The sequence below is a fragment of the Leptopilina boulardi genome, unplaced genomic scaffold (assembly GCF_019393585.1).
Source record: "Leptopilina boulardi isolate dan_hultmark-lab unplaced genomic scaffold, ZJU_Lbou_2.1 LbouV2_310, whole genome shotgun sequence".
Taxonomy (NCBI): Eukaryota; Metazoa; Arthropoda; class Insecta; order Hymenoptera; family Figitidae; genus Leptopilina; species Leptopilina boulardi.
Window position 1 is genome coordinate 213256 of NW_026137875.1, and position 17652 is coordinate 230907.

The 17652-nt window shown below is 25.6% G+C and overlaps 1 protein-coding gene across 2 annotated transcripts in view; it reads right to left on the reverse strand.

Annotated features, from left to right (window-relative positions):
* LOC127283717 (uncharacterized) overlaps window positions 1-17652 on the reverse strand; it is a 189354-nt gene that overhangs the window by 1264 nt on the left and 170438 nt on the right. For both annotated transcript variants that reach the window (XM_051308748.1, XM_051308749.1), the window contains exons 4-7: window positions 11742-12201; window positions 5018-5145; window positions 2143-2262; window positions 1697-1844 (exon numbers count right to left, since the gene is read on the reverse strand). In XM_051308748.1, coding sequence (XP_051164705.1) covers window positions 1697-1844; window positions 2143-2262; window positions 5018-5145; window positions 11742-12201 — 856 coding nt within the window. The remainder of the gene's footprint in view (window positions 1-1696; window positions 1845-2142; window positions 2263-5017; window positions 5146-11741; window positions 12202-17652) is intronic.

The window sequence follows — 17652 nt, forward strand, 5'->3', positions numbered from 1 at the left end:
TAAAAGAATTTTTATTTCACAAAAAGAATATTAGAAAGAATTTTTTTTTTCTAGTCGAATTTTCATTTCTTTAAATTTAAATATTTTACAGAATTCTTTAAACAACGAATTTTTATTTTATACAGAAATTTCATTTGTCCGAATAAATATGTGGCAGAAAAATTTGGACTCTAATTTAAAAATTAACCAATCATAATTTCGTTGATAATTTCTGATTAATTTTAAAATTAGCACTCAAATTTTTCTAACAGAAATTTATTCAGACAAATGAAAGTTCTGTAAAATAAAAATTCTGTCAAATATAAATTCGAAGAAATTAAAAAATTCGTCTAGAAATTAATTCTTTCTATAAGAAATTCTCTAGGAATTTTTTCTGTAAAATAAAAATTCTTTTAAATTTACTATTCTGTGTAATGAAAATTTGAGCAAATAATAATTCTGTCAAATTCGATGAAATAAAAAGACTGTACAATGAAAATTCGTTTAAGTAATTATTCTGTAATATATAGAAATTTCTATTAAATTTCGATGAAATGAAAATTCTAATAAATTAATTTTTGAGCTTATTTATGCGAATCAAGATTTATTTTTTAAATAACAATTTCTCATTGTTTATTTAAAACATGTTAGCGACTAACGATTTTTTTTCAAACTTTTTAAAAATAAAATAAACTTTCATAAGTTATGAAACTATAGTTTGAATATAAAAAAGGTATTTTTTTGTTTTTTTTTTTTTTTTTTGAGAAAAAAAATTATTGAAGTTTCCTTTTTCTTATTCTTAAAATTATAATACTTAAATAATAATAAGTAATTAATTATATTAAATAAATTAATACATTCAAATTGGTGTTTTTCTTTTTTTTTATACATATAATATTTTAAACAAATAAAATTATTTTTGTTGAAATTAATTTAATTAATAAACAACTTTTCGTTTTAACTTAATTATTTTTGTCAATTGCAAACTTTTTACAACACCTGAAATATCTGGAATTCTCATGGAATTTTATTTTTATTCATGAAATTTTTGAAATGTCAAGAAAATTTTTAATAAAATTGTTGAAATTTATTTTCTTTCAATTTCTTACACGCGTATTTATAAATAATTATATTTAAACGAATATACTTTTGACTAAATTTTTAAATAATCAAATTTTAATTTGGTATTTGTATTTAAATTTTTTGTATTTCATTGAATTTCCATTTCTTAGTAAATTGTTCTTTAGCCAAATATTAATTTAACAAAATTTAAACGAAATAGTTTTTGACAGAATTTTGATTGCATAGAATTTTTATTTACATAATTTTTTATTTCAAAGAATTTTTATTTAATCAATATTTTTTTCCATGTAAAACCCCTACAGTTAATAACTGATAAGACTTTTTTGAGAATTTACTATCAACGACGCGTGTTTAATAGATATTCTTTGTATTTTAAAATTTACATTTTTATCTTGTTCAAAAAATGTTCTTTAATTTAGTTACATACATTTTCAGATTCCAGAAATGAATTAATATTAATTATGGACTTTATTTTTAGTTTCAAAGGCTGAGAAGAGAAAAAAAAAGAGATATATGTATAACTAGTTTTTTTTTTTTTTTTTTTTTTTTTTTTTTAAATGAAGATTCGCTTTGGATGTTTTTAAATATCTTATAACGATTGAATTTATGCAAACGTGACTAGTTTTATACTCACTGGCATGTAAATTCGTGCTTATTACAGCGACCTTGGCATCCGTGCGGTTCATCAGATCCATCCACGCAATCCCGCAATCCGTCGCAGAAACGTGCCTTCAATATACATTGTCCATCGTTACAAGTGAACTCACTCTCTAAAGGACATGCTGAAATAAAATAAAATTTATTTTATCAATTCAATTTTTATAAGTCAAGGTTTCTAAACTGTCCATTATACATATGAGTAATTTAATACTGACAATTTATATATAAATTTCTATAATATATTTATCTAATATAAAATTGCCAATTCAACAAAAAAAAAAAAAAACAAACAAAAAAGAAATGAAAAGAAAAACTACAATAAATCTGTGGCTAATTATATACGACGATTAATGAGTGTTTTGAGTCTAGATACTTAATTACTTAAAATATCGTAAAACTGTAGAAAGGAATATTAATTACCTAATGTACAGTTTATCTCGTCTGTTGCGTCCCAACAATCTATCTTCCCATCGCATTTTTTATCTAAAGGAAGGCAGGAAGTCTCGTTCCCACACTGAAAGTGTGTCTCTAGATTACATTCTGAAAAAAAAATTAATTATTCTTATTATAATTAATATTCAATTTTTTTAGTATGCTTTTTCAATAAAAAAAAAAGAATTATTACAATTTTTTTGTTTAATACACACGGAAAAAAAAATTTGTTTGTCTATAAGAAGTAAATTTCTTTGCTTCAAATAAATTTTATTTATTTAATACAATAGTGAATTTTATTTAATTCAAATAAAAATTTTACTTAATTCAAAATTTCAAATAGGGGAGACCGGGGCTGAAAGTGCCGGGGGTAAGTTGTGCCGATAGGAATATCTCAAAAAGAAAATTTTTTTTTTGAAAAGTGGAAGGGAGAGAAGTATTGTTTTACTTAGGCGCATCTTTGGCAACTATTTTGATTTTGTTTGCTTTATGGAATAATTAGCTGTTAGTAATTTGGTGCTTTGGCGTCACTTACGTGCAAGTTTTCATGTTTACACTTTTTGGTCTATTTTTTGCATTTTTAAAGATATCGATACGTATTTTTTTTTAAAATGATCCAAATTTATCGAGGGATTCAATGGTGTATTGATCTTAACATTTTATTTATCTACTTTTTTAATATATGATAAAAAGTGAGCGTTGACGCAACGAGGTTAATTGTGCCTTTCGCTTGGGGCTGGTTGTGCCGCTGTCAATCGCTACATAACCATAATCTATACTATTGCCTCGTTTGTTCGAATAGTTATTCCAACCCGAAATCAAGAGAAAAGTTGATTCAATGCATAGTTTGCAAAAACTGGGCACATTGAAAATGTGTGAAGTGTAAAAAAAAGGGTCAGTTATATGTGTGTCAATTGTAATTTCAATAAATCGCATTCGGAATAAGTATTTACGTCTCAAAAACTATTTATTAATCAGAAAGTAGAGTTTTTACACTTAATTAACGATACAAATAATTATTTGAAAAAATATTTTAAAAGACTGATTAATTATGTAATTGTAAAATTTAAGTCAGAAATGTTTATTTATTTATAAAAATCTATAAGTGTTACGATTGTTGGAAAAATCTTTTGAATGTTTATAATAAAAATACTTATTACGAAAACTATATTTTAAGTGACTGACTAACTATGTAATTATAGAATATAAGTCAGAAATTGTTTATTTTTACCTACTAAAAGTGGTACTAAAATCTAGAAATCCTAAGATTGTTCACAAAAACCTTTAAATGTTTATAAAAATATATTAATAAATAATATTAAATCATATATTGGAAATAATTATTTTATTTCTTACACGTAAAATCATTTGCTTCAAGTTAAGCAACTACAAAATCTGAGCGGCACAACCGACCCAGGCGTCGGCACAACTCTCCCCAGGGCGTAGCTCGATGTGTCGCTTCGCCTCGCTGCAGAAAATCAATTTTTACAAAAAAACTATTCAATATTATCAAAAAATAATACTGGATTCAAAAACTACATTAAATTTCACAAAAGATAGACTATGAAGTAAAATAAAAAGTTGTCATTTTACTAGTATTTTCTTTAGTTTTCTCAAAATCGGCACTTTCAGCCCCGGTCTCCCCTACACGTTATTTACTATATTTACAATAAACAAAAATTCGTGACCTTCTTTCCGCTTTTAAATTAAATTAATAAAATTACAGTATTTCAATGATTGGTATATAAAAATTAAAAATTGATTAATTTTTTTTCAAATTAAATTTTTTAATTTTTATTTATAAGTAAACGGGATTATTATTGAAAGTTGCTTTGAGACAAATATCACTTTTTGAAAAAATATAAAATTAGTCAATTTTTTCATAATTTTCATAATAGAATAATTTTAGATTTTAAATAATTGTAGAAAAAGAAATTGACGCCTATCAATAATATCCATAGGTTAAAAGTTGAAATTTCAATAGAAGTGAAGAAAGATATATTTTTCTCAGAACCAAATAAATTTTATTTGATTTCAGTAAATATTTTATTTAGGCTAAATAAATTTTTTTTAATTAACGCCATGTGAGACAAAGTCACTTTTTGGTAATTCCAAGTATTTTTGGAAATGAGAAGAAATTTCGGGTTGAAATTTTGAGGAATAGTAAAAAAAAGTGTTGAAGGAATTGGGCTGTTCTACTTATTTACTGTAATTGAATGCGAAATAATTTAAAAATTTAAGTTAAAGCGGAGTTAATAGGTTTTTATTATTTCTTTGAGTGGCCACTAACTCGAATTGGCGCTAGTTCCTGGACCCCCGCCATGTTGACTTCAACTTTCGTTTAAAAATGGGAATTTCCAAATTTTTATTTTTAATACTTAAACTCAAAATTGTGCTTCAAACTGAGAACAGCGCCATTCTGAATGCTATTCTCTGTCATATTTTACAAATTTCAACTAAAAATTCTTTACCATTTTAGAGAAAACTTGGGAATACGATACCATGTTTTTTGCATGGGGGTCACGTGGGTATTTCCCACATGGCCTTAAAACAAAATTTTCGATTTTTTTTTTTTTTGAAAAGTACGTTTAGAAACACACATTTTGTAAAAAAAGACTTTTACAATTGATGCATTTTTAAGGATTTTATGAGCATTCAAAAATTAAAATTCGTGAAAATTCTCCAAATTTTCAAAATTTCATAATTCGAAAATGACTTGCTAAAAAAATTTGTAAAAATTCAAGGAAGCTAGTCTCAATTAGTACTAAAAGAAAAATTTTGGCGTGGAATACATCATATATTGTTAACTAACAAAGAGAAATGAGAAACTTATAAAAGGAACATAAGATTATCGCTAACTCACCGCAATTGTATTCATCAGAATGGTCATAGCAATTCATTGTACCATCGCAATGCTTCACTAAAGGGATGCAGAGAGAGTTTTTACACGTCCACTCGTCATCCAAACAGTAGTGTTCAAGATCCATACATCTGCAAAAAAAAACACAATTTTAACAAATAAAATAAAACAATTTCCATCTTACGCTTCAATAGATATATTTTTATTCTTAACGCACAAGAGAAAACATATATAGTTAAAGAGGTATTTTAATTTACTATTTATTTCAGGAACGCATGAATATGTTCTAAAAATAATTAGTTAGAATTTTCATTTTATGTAATTTCATTTGTTATAATTATTTTTGAGCCGAATTTTTATTTGTTCGAATTAGTATTTTTGCAGAATTTTCAATAAACCGATTTTCTATATTACAGAATTTTTATATAACCAAAAATTCCATTCATTGAATTTTTATTTGTCAGAATTTTTATTTACTCGAATTTTCATTAAACATAATATAGGCATTTTAAAGAATTTTTCTTGTGTAGAATTTCATTGCATAGAATTTTCTTTCAGATGAATTTTCATTTGTTCGAATTATTATTTGATATAATTTCCATATATAACCAATTTTTCATAATACAGAATTTTTACTTAACCGAAAAATCATTTAACAGAATTTCTAATTGATAGAATTTTCATTTGTCCGAAATTGGAAATGGCCGAACAAACAATTGACAGAAAGATTTCGGCGCGATTTTTAAAATTAACAAATTAAAAATTATCCATAAAATTGTGATTGGTTGATTTTAAAAATCGCGACGAAATCTTTCTGTCAATTGTTTGTTCGGCTATTTGCAATTTCGGACAAATGAAAATTCCTATATCAATTAAGAAATTCTGTTACATGATTTTTTGGTTAAGTAAAAATTCTGCAATATGAAAAATCGGTTATATGGAAATTATATGAAATATAATAATTCGAACAAATGAAAATTCATCTGAAAGAATAAAATGAAAATTCTATGCAATGAAATTCTACTCAATAAAAATTCTTTAAAATGCCTATTATGTTAAATGAAAATTAGAGCAAATAAAAATTCTGTAATATAAAAAATCGATTTGATGAAAATTCTGCAAAATATTAATTCGAATAAATAAAAATTCAGCTCAAAAATAATTATGAAAAAATGAAATTCCATAAAATGAAAATTCTAACTAGGGTCAGCTGAGGTAAATCCGAACGCTAATTATTTCAGCTTAGTTAAAATTTTAAAAAATAAGTTAGACATGAGAATTTTTATCTCAGATCCTCTTCTAGAGATTCTAAGTATTATCCCATTTTTCGTTTGTTAATTAGCAACAGCATAAACAAAAATAAGGAGTATTGCAAAAAAGATTGAAAATCAAAGATGACACTCTTTCAGTATTTTGTCTCGTATTTGAAGAAAAAGAAGCTAAAAATTCATTTTATTATTTATAATTGTTTGTTATGAATAGTAGAACAGAAACTATTTTTCATTTTTGCCTTCTGTAAAATTTTATTAATAATATCAGACCGTTCGTATTTACCCCGGAAAATTGTAAAACCGGGGTAAATCCGAACGGTATTTTCAATAATTTTTTCTTATATCAAAAATTGTTTTTATTTGATTACACTATTATTTTAACATTATAAAAGTACATAGAAAAAAGTTTTTCTTTCTATATGTATCCTCGTTAGTAATTAATAAGCAGAAACTTAATCTCTGTTCTCTCGAAGGAGTGTTTCAATTTTTTTGCCAAATGGTTTGTTGAAAACAGTTTTTCAGGATCTTAATAAAATTTGGTATTCTACGGTTTTTGGGGTCGCTAATTACCAATTTGAAGTCAGTTTTTCAAAATTCAAAATGGCGGCCATTTCGAATTTAAAAAATTTGACTTTTTTTTGTGTATTTACATTCAATCACTCCAAAATACTTTCTGTAGCAAGTTTTGCAAAAATCCGTTATGATTTGGTAAAGTTATTGAAGGTTTTAATTGTGTAATGCATTTTAATTTTTAACCTGTTTGATTTTTGTATTTATATAAATGATGCATTATTACATAATAGGTTTATTATTGTATTTTTTTGAGTTTTTATATAAGTTTAACAATTGCAATACTTTAAATTTATTTTCCCTAAGATTTTTCTGAAATACAGTGGCGTTTGTATTTACCCCGGTATTTTAGGAAAGTTGCAAAGTATCGAGGTAAATACGAACGCTAAGTTTCCTGCGATTGTAATTTATCAAAAACTTTTGCTACCCCATAAAATTGTTCTATGGAAGTAAAGTAACTACTTCATATGCACCAGAATACCGGAAGTATTGTCTTTTAAAAGAAAAAACTTATGTTATTGTTGAAACTTACTAAAAGCGTTCGGATTTACCCCAGCTGACCCTAATGATTTTTAGAACATATTCATGTGTCCCTTATTTGATTTAATTGAAATATTTATACTTATATAGAAAAAAGATTCTATTGCTCTTTTAGTATTTTTTTGTTTGATTAACAATTATTTATAAGTTAAACTCGTCTTTTTTCGAAAGAGAAATAATCAGAAATAATAATAATAATAATACAGAAATAATAATCACAGTAGTAGAAAAATACCAGACACATTTTCATGGTTGATAGTTAAAGTGAAGTACAAGTCATCCCTTTAAATTTGATGAAAAGAAACAATATTCAAGCAATGGTGAATATTTGCACAAAGCCTACTTTATAATGAAGGTAAAAGAGGACGTAAAAATTATATTGTATTTTCTCGCTGTACTTTTGTATAAGTACTTCAAGTTAGCGAGTTGTTCTAACCGCGCATTAAGACTGTGATCTTCTGCCAGGAGAAATTATTATTGTGGCAGAAACGACTAACTCTACCATTACGGCATTATATATACAGTTTGTGGTATTCTTTATTGCACGGAAAACAGATGCGGCAATAAAAACTGTTTTTACAATATGAGAGACAAAGGGTTATATATTATTATCTAATAAATATTAAACAGCATTTATGAATAATTTTAAAGAAAAACTGCTTCAAAATAAATTGTCCAAATGAATAATTGGTGAAAAGAGGACATTTTTTTCCTACTCATTAAAAATTGCCATTTGATTCTAAAACTTAAAAAACAATACACTAACCTTTATTTATGTTTATGTATCACATAAGATTTAAGTTAAGTTCACAATCAAAACACTTGAAAATTTTTAATTATTTTCATGGTTCAAATAATTATCAATAATTTATTTATTATAAATAAACAAAATTTAAGCAATGCACGCTTGATAAATATTTCTAATGCGTTGTCAATTAATGCAATTAATAATTTCCTTTTACACAATATCATAATCGATATATATGACATTTGTAAACAAACAGGGTTGGGAAACAAGAGCCCAAAATATGTTCGTCCAAAGCAGAGTTGGGAAGTATTGAAATTATGTCCAACAATAATTTTCAAAAAGTGTATGCATTTTCCAAATTCTCGCTATGAGCGCTCAGTTATCACGAAAAGGTTCTCAACCTGTTTATAAAAGTATAGTTTAGTTTCATTGATTGAAACATTAAATTTAAATTAACATTAAACATTTAATTTTAACATTAAACATTAAATTTCATTAGTTAGAACATTGCAATTAAGAGGTGAACGTGAAACAGACTATAGTTTTTCATGTTTTTGATCAAGACAACGTTCAACACTCTTATCAGAATTTCTAATTAATAGAATTTCCATTTGTCTGAAAAAAGATCGCAACATTTGAATTTTTTTCATTATTTTTACAGTTCAAATTATTTTTAACAAAACTATTAAAAAATAATTATTCAGTTTTTCCCTATTTCAAAATTACATGTGCGTTAACCTTAAACATGGATCAGAATCCTACCCAACTCTGCTTTGGACGAACATATTTTGGGCTCTTGTTTCCCAACCCTGCTTATTTACAAATGTCATCACAGAAAATTAAAAGGCATTAAAATAAGCTGCAACGCTTATTATTTTCATCCAATTTTACTTATTTTAATCCATTTTGGTATTAAAATAAGCAAAATTGAATTAAAATAATAAGCGTTGCAGCTATTTTAATGCCTTTTAATTTTCTGTGATATATGTCGATTATGATATTGTGTAATAGGAAATTATTAATTGCATTAATTGACAACGCATTAGAAATATTTATCAAGCGTGCATTGCTTAAATTTTGTTCATTTATAATAAATAATTTATTAATAATTTTTTGAACCATAAAAAAAATTAAAAATTTTCAAGTGTTGTGATTGTGAACTTAACTTAAATCTTATGTGATAAACATAAATAAAGGTTAGTGTCTTTCATTTTATTTCGAAATAAATTTTTTCTTATTTAATTGCTCGCAATTTGTAAGTTTTCGCTTCTCTCCTTCTTAAAATTCATAATAAAAGTATTTTTAATATCTGAATATTCAGTGCAGTGAATAAATTAATTAATAAACTTGTCAATAAGAGCATGCCAGCCATGACAGTTATACTTTGATATCAATTTAGGTATCAAAAAATGATCCCATATTCTGGATCATTTCTTGAAAATGATCCAAATATTTGGATCAATTTGATACCTTATATTGATTGATAACGTTGCATGAGTTGATCTTAATTCTTGTATCAATTTGATACACACAAGAAAACTGTGAAAACCTTAAATTTTATAAGATCATTTTTCAATTTTTGAAATTTTTATAATATTTAAATGTCAACTTTTAAAAAAAGTTCAAATCTAATTTGATTTTACAGTTTTGCCAATAGTAACAGATTCGCTGCGGTTTAGAAAACTGTCAATAGGAAAAAAAAACGATAGCCTAAATTAGAATTTTTCCCGATTTCCCTACGGATTAATTTGATATATTAAATTATTTAGTAAAATTGACTATAATTTTAATCAATATTTTCCTATGCCAAAACGAAACAATTTGTGTACGTCAATTAGAATTTAAAATTTCTCTATATTTGAAAATGTACAAAAATATCATATATGTAAATTTTTTGCAACAAAAAAACACTTACAGTGCGATAACAATGATTTTACGTCATTCGTCAAGTTTAGTTATAATAAAAATACTGTTAAGTGAATATTCTAATAAATATAGAAATTTGTTATAAAAAAAAAACAATTCTGTTAAATAAAAATTATTTTATTATGAAAATTTTCGGACCATTTTCTAAAATTAAGCTAAATAGAAATTCGATAATTTTAAATTTTACGTCACAAAAATTCCATAAGACTAATTCTACTAAATAAAAATTTAATAATTTTCCATTCGAGTAAATAATAATTTTGTCAAATTCAAATTAGATGAAATAAAAATTAGTTCAAGTAAGAATTCTGTATAAAATATATATATTTATATATAAATTCAATTAAATGGAATTTCTGTAAAATAATAATTCGAAGAAATAAAAATTCGACTAAAAATAATTTCTAGGTAATGAAATTCTGTGAAAATAAAATTCAAACAAATTAATTTTAGAGTTTATTCATGCGTCCCGAAGTTTTGCATATTTTTAAATATTTCAAAATTATTTTTTTAATCAAAATGATTATTAAAGCCCCAATTAATCACAAAATAATTATACAATTAAAATAACAATGGTATATAGAAATAATAAGGGGCCATCCATAAATTACGTAACACTTTTAGGGGGGGGGTTCGAGAAAATGTTATCATTTGTTACATGGAGGAGGGGGGGGGGGTAATCTTCATTGTTACGTAATATTTTTAACATTAATTTTTTTCTAGAATTACTAATTTAAAAAAAAAAAAACTGCTCCTATAATATAATTGTAATTTTTCGCTGTGATCAAGAGTAACTATTTTATTATTCTTATGTTAGTATCATGTTGATTATAATGAAAATTATAAAATCATTTTTAAAAAAAAATTACTATAAGTAATATCATTTTAATTACTTACTGTGATTAGAAATAACATTATATTTAGTAATATAAAAAAGAGATTATAGCTATAAAGTTATATCAGTATTATTGATTACAATTCTAAATGTAAAATTAGTATTAAAAAATCAATGTTATAATTCTAATTGTTCACTGTGATCAATAAAATTATTTATCTTCAAGTTTTGTATATTTAATTTTTAATTCTTTTATTACTATTGTGCGATATGAATATTACAGTCAAAAATAATAAACAAATTTGTTTAGAAAAACAAAAATGAAACTATTTTGAAAAATTACGTAACAAGGATAGGGGGGGAGGGGTAAAATGATTTTGTTACGATGCGTTACATAGGGGGAGGGGGGGTTCAAAATTCTAATAAGACCACCTCATTAATTTTTGGCATACAAAAAAAAATAGATGCGATTTTTTGAGGGACAATTTAAAATTAGATTATATATATTTGTAATACAAAATTAATTTATTCTTATTTATAACATTATATTTTTTAGAAATAATTAAAATCTAATTTTAAAATATTTGCCAAAAAATAATAATTCACACAACTTTAAATTCGATAAAATAAAAGGTCTGTAAAATGAAGATTCGTTTAAGTATAACAATTCTGTAATATAGAAATTCGGTTAATGGAATTTCTGTAAAATAATAATTTGAAAAAATGAAAATTCAGCTATATATAAATTTTAGGTAATGAAATTATGTGACATTATTCATATATATGAGTTCTAATTTTATATTGATGGCTAGAGAATTTTGAAAAAGAAAATCTCACCTAAAGGCGTCGATATCTAATCGATGGCACTTTTGTTTATTGATTAAACAAAGACCCGAGCAGCCAGTTGGGTCCAGAGGATCCGGTCCAGTTCTACAAATAGGCACTTCCTCGCCAACAAGTGCAACGCACACCTCACCTTTGAAACAATCGTCACAGTGCCTTGTGGAATTTAAATCCAACATTGCCTCTATGGTGGTGCTAGTGATAGTAGTAGTAGTAGTTGTAGAAGAATACACTTCGGTTTCCGTTTCCGTTGGTTCTTCGTTTGCCTCCGGAAACGAGAGGCTTGCGTTTAAAAGCACACCTACAGGGAGTGTAGGCACCACATCAGTCGACACATTCTGCTCATCTATTAGGTGCTCCAAACCGGAAGTAAAGGAAGTGAAATTCTCACTCGTTGATACATTCCGTCCTGACGACCTCAAGTATTGTTGAATTATTTGTAGCTTTTGTGGTTCTGAAATCAAAAAAAATATAATTATTTTATATAAAAATTTTCTACAAATCATGGATAACATGGAAATGTCATGAAATTTCATTTTGGATCATGGAATCATGGAAACCCACGTGAAAAGATTACCGGTAAACTCCGCGAAGTAGCTCCGCGGATTTTCCGCGAAATTTCCGCAAATTTTTTTTTTTGCATAATAATATATTTATGTTATTATTTAAAGTAATATAATATTTAATTCAATACATTCTATTTAAATTACGTTTTATACTTTAGTTAACAACTGAGACAAGATTTACTGTTAGACACGTCAATTTTAAAAAAAAAATATTGATAACCTTTAGGATAGTTTCGTGGTTACAATCAGTAAGGATTTTTTAAGGATTTTAACATTTCAAGACATGATGAAAATACGAAGCATTAGAAGAATAACAAATCGATGTCACTCAAGAACTAGGCAGCAGCAAGAATACAATTTTTTGGGGAAATTAAACATGTCGTATAAAATTTTCATATTACGAAGCCATCAATAAGTAACGGTAACGACCGGGAAATCATTTCTTTTTCCAAACCTTTTTAAGAGCTTATAACCTGTATTTAGATTATAAAGTTATTTTCTGAAAGTTTTAATTGTAACCTAATTTAACCCTACTAAAAATTAAAATATATAATGAGTGAAATAAATTTTATTAAATAAATAGAAATCAGTATCATATGGCAAATGCATTTTTATTTTTTTATTAATAAAATTTTTATATGAAATGAATTTTATTATTGTCTTATAAAAAGGATAAATACAAGTAAAAAACTATTTAATCTATTATATATTTAACTCTCTTTAATGCAATAATCTGATATCAATTTTGGGATTACTTTTTTAAGTAGAAAAGAAAAATACATACATCTTTACCGGCTATAACCGTGAACCTATTTTTATAGTTTTCAATTTTTTCTTAACAAAATTAGTGTCAAAGTCTTCTCTCACTTGTTAACTAAAAATTAAAAAGTAATTTTAAGTAGAATATACACAATTTAATTTTATATTATTTTAAATATTAACATAAATATATTATTATGCAAAAAAAAAAATTTGCGGAAATTTCGCGGAAAATCCGCAGAGCTGCTCTGCGGAAATTCCGCGGAGCTACTTCGCGGAGTTTACCGGTAATCTTTTCACGTGGGAAGATTATGGAATTTCTGATCATATCATGGAATTTTTTTCAATTTTTGCGAGGGGTAATTTACTCTGGTAGTCAAGTGTACACTTGACTGGTAATACTCGGTAATACCTGTAATATTTTGTAATGTCTTGTAATAATAAGTATTATTGTGTAATACCATGTAATACTGTGTAATACTTGTAATATTGTGGTATTATGGTGTAATACATTAAAAAATTTAAAGAAAATCAAACCAAAACATGTTAATAATAAGTAAAAATTTTAAACACTTGTTTAAATGTAGCGCAGGAGTTGATGCTGAAGTATAGCAACTTTGCCATAGGTGGCGGTATCGAATGTTTACAGAATCAAATTAGAAGATGGTTCTTTAGTAATTGGCCGACTTTTAGCTACCTTACCGGAATAAGTAAAAAAATCGACTACAGTAAGGCATCTGCTCCTGTAATTACACCGAAATAAAATGCACGATGCTTAGGTTGTTTGTGTTCGTGGTTTATGATAGCAAAAAACCAAATATTAAACGTTATAAACATGGATGCTCACGGATATTATAATATAGAAAATTATATTTGTTTAGTTCCTCGCACTGAAAAAAAAGTCTGGTTAAAATAACCAGAATTCTGGTTAATCTAACCAGAATAAAAAGTTATATATACCCTTACTACTTTTTCTGGTTAAAAGTACTAGAAAATTTGGTTAAAAAATTCTGGTTAATTTTACCAGAATTTCAAGTTAATCTTACTAGAATTTCAAGTTAATCTTACTAGAATTTTTCTAGTTAAAAATTTTTGTTAAAAAAATTTCTGGTTGATCTTACCAGAAATTCTAGTTAATCAGAGAATTAATTAAATTTATTATTATTATATTATATTATAAAATATTATAAAATATGAATTAAAAAAATTTGTATTATGTACATATAAATGCAATCAAACAATAACACCTTTACACTGCAATTCTCTTAATAATGTTTATTTAAATATGATTATTCAGAACTAAAATTCTGATAAAACGTGTCGAGCACGTTTTCAACATAACCTTCAAACTATTTTCCACACGAACGGGTTTGCCGTTCGTCAACAATTTTTTCACTTATATTATAAAATTAATTAACCAACCTTTAAACAGATCTTTTAATTCTCCCAAACCCCAATTTTCCAGAGCTTGGTTAACTTTTTCATCCATTCTTGCGATCCGCACGATAAACTATTCGAAAAAGAATAACAGACGCTATGCAGTGTCCGCGAACGCGCGTTTTTAACCAGAATTATTTTAACCAGAATAATTTAACCATACTTATTTAACTAGAACTGTTTAGTCTTTTTAACTATATTTTCTTGTTAAAATAACTAGAAATTTTTTAACCAAACGCATCTAGTAACTTTAACCAGAACTTTTTTTTCAGTGCGTCCAATGTTAAAAACAAATAAGTTATATTTATCGTGTTCTTTAAAAGAAATTTCAAAACATTTGAAATAATAATGTTATTTACGTTTTAAAAAAGAGAAATTTATTATTTTCTTTTATAAGTAGGGTAAATGGCACTAATTGCGGCGCGATTCGAGTCAAAACACCTTTGAAATAGAAAATTCGACATTTCTATTGTATAAACTCAATTTAAGACTTATTCAACTAAAAGGTTATATGTTATTTAGATATTAAAAAAAATGTTTAATTTTATAAAAATCGATTATTTAAACAAATATGAGAAATTAAAACTAATACCGTAATTTTCTATTGCTGCGCGTTTGTATCAATTTCGGTGACCAAAATTAGGTGTATTTTGAAGACACTTTGCCCGCCAAAATTGGAGCCAATGGAAATATTACAAATGTTTCAATTACGGCGAGGGAAAAAATTTGATCTCAAATAATTTAATTAATAATTTTTTAAATGTGCATCTTCATTAATAATTGTATCAAAAAAAAGATTAAAATAATTTTTTTAATCATTTTGTAACAATTATATTAAATATAATAGTAATAATAGTTATTTTTTATGAACGCGCCGTAATAGATGAACTTACCCTAATATTTAAAAATATTTAATTATTTATTTCTCTATTTCTTATTTTAAAGTTTTGCTATTAAATAATAATTTTAAGTAATTTTATTGAAAGTTCTACGTATAAGAAAGTGCTATTTGACGTGTAATATTTTTTGTAATAAAGAGTAATACTCAGTAATATATGTGTAATACTTTGTAATGCAGTAATATTTTGGTAGTAGTATGTAATACTTGTAAAAAGTTTAATACTAAGGTAATAATGGTAATATGTGTAGTTGTAGTCAAGTGTACACAATTTTTACTAGTAAATTCCCCCTCGAATTTTCGTATCTAAGACTCAAATTTACAAGTTCGTTATCAACTGGTAATCCTGGAAAAATCATGGAATTTCGCAAAGAGAAATTTGTAGAAACCCTGCACTGAGAGAAGTTTAACGCAATATCTGCATTTTTTGAGGGACAGATATTGTACCTCAATCATGAGCATGCGCAGTACTAAAATCAAACACCAGCAGCGCCAATTAACTACAGATTCTGACCTAACTTGTGGAACAAACGATTTAGTACAGTATATGTCCACCAAAAAGCGCATCTGCGATACAATTTAGAAATTAGAATCGATGTTGCTCGAAAGGTTAGGTACACTATCTGAACGTGTGTTTAGTACTAAATCTGTTTTTAACTTTTCTCAGTGTGTATAATTATTATAAAAAATTTTTCTTCAAAATTTGGATTATTTTAAATTACTATTAATATTACACGAGACCTAACCTTTCGATCAAAATGAAATTCTGGTAAATTATTTTTCGTCCAGGGATTCCGGTTTGGGTTATTTATATTTATAATTATTTAGAACAAAATAAATGTATTATAATTGCTCATAATTTATTTATAAATTTATTTTATAAATATGAACATTAAAATTCTAAATAATTGAACAAAATGTAGAATTTTCCGAACAGAAATAATCCAGGGTGTCCAGCTAGAAGTACAAAAAAAATTCTCTAACTTTTCCCTGATATTCCCTGACTTTTTCACTAACATTTTTCCAACTTTTCATTAATAAATATTTAATATTAGAAAAATGAAAAGGTATCAAATATTAAAATATTTTTCAGATACTAGAAAACATTTCATTTATTAGCATTATAAACTTTTTCTTGCACCAAAGAATTTTTAAAAAATTCAAAAAAATGTTCATGTTTGGCTAATTATTAAAAAGTTCCCTGACTTTTTACTGATTAAAAAATTTCCCTGACATGAACTTAAGACTTGAAAATAAGCTTTCTACGCTTACTTGAGTTGCTGGAATTAATAGTACTTGATTAGTCGCAATTGAGGAAAATCATTACTCATGGACTTCCATAGAAATCAAAGATTTAAATATTTTTAGAAATTCTTTTTTGTGAAGAATTGTAAAAAATCAAAACATTTTAGATGAAATTTTCTTCGATTTGTTTACATGAAAATACACATGAACACTTTTTCTATAAATCCTAATAATTACTTTATCATATTTTGTTGTTTAAACAACATTTTTATTGAGTTTCCAACGCTTTTTCGTTTAAAACGCCTTGAACCGAAATTACAGGAAAAAAAAAAACTAGGCAAATATGGTAGAAAAAAAATTAATTTGAACACCTCCGACAAAAACAGTTTTTGTATAATAAACCTTGGAGGAAATCTACAGAAGAATATTCACATGATTGAATAGTTAAAAACAATTTTTTTTTAAAACAAAATTTCATTGCAATAATTATAAACTGATATAAATATTATTTTTTTGAAACACGTTATTTTACCAGTATATAATACTAAAGAAAATATTTGTCATTTGAAACAATTTCTATTGCAATTTCTGTTGGTGATAATTTTTTTTTTTCAAGATAGAATTTCGCGCATTGAATTCTTCCATGATGGTGCATGAGAAAGTTAATGGAAGTTTCTTGTATGTATACTTTTAAAATAGTAATAAAATTCAAGAATGGCGTTTATCGGAATCTCTTTAAATAAAATTATTGTTTCCAAGAGAGAGAGAGAGAGAGAGAGAGAGAGAGAGAGAACATCAGAATCTCAAATACATATGAATAAAAAGTGCTACGATTTTTTCTAAGCAAAACTGTACAACTTTTATTGTATATATATATATCTTTTTTTGCAGTAAATTTTCTATGAAAAGGAATATGTATTATGCATTTTTCCAATTTAAAATAATTCCATCACATTTTCTATATATATATATTAAAAAAAAGTCATAAATAAAGCAAGTG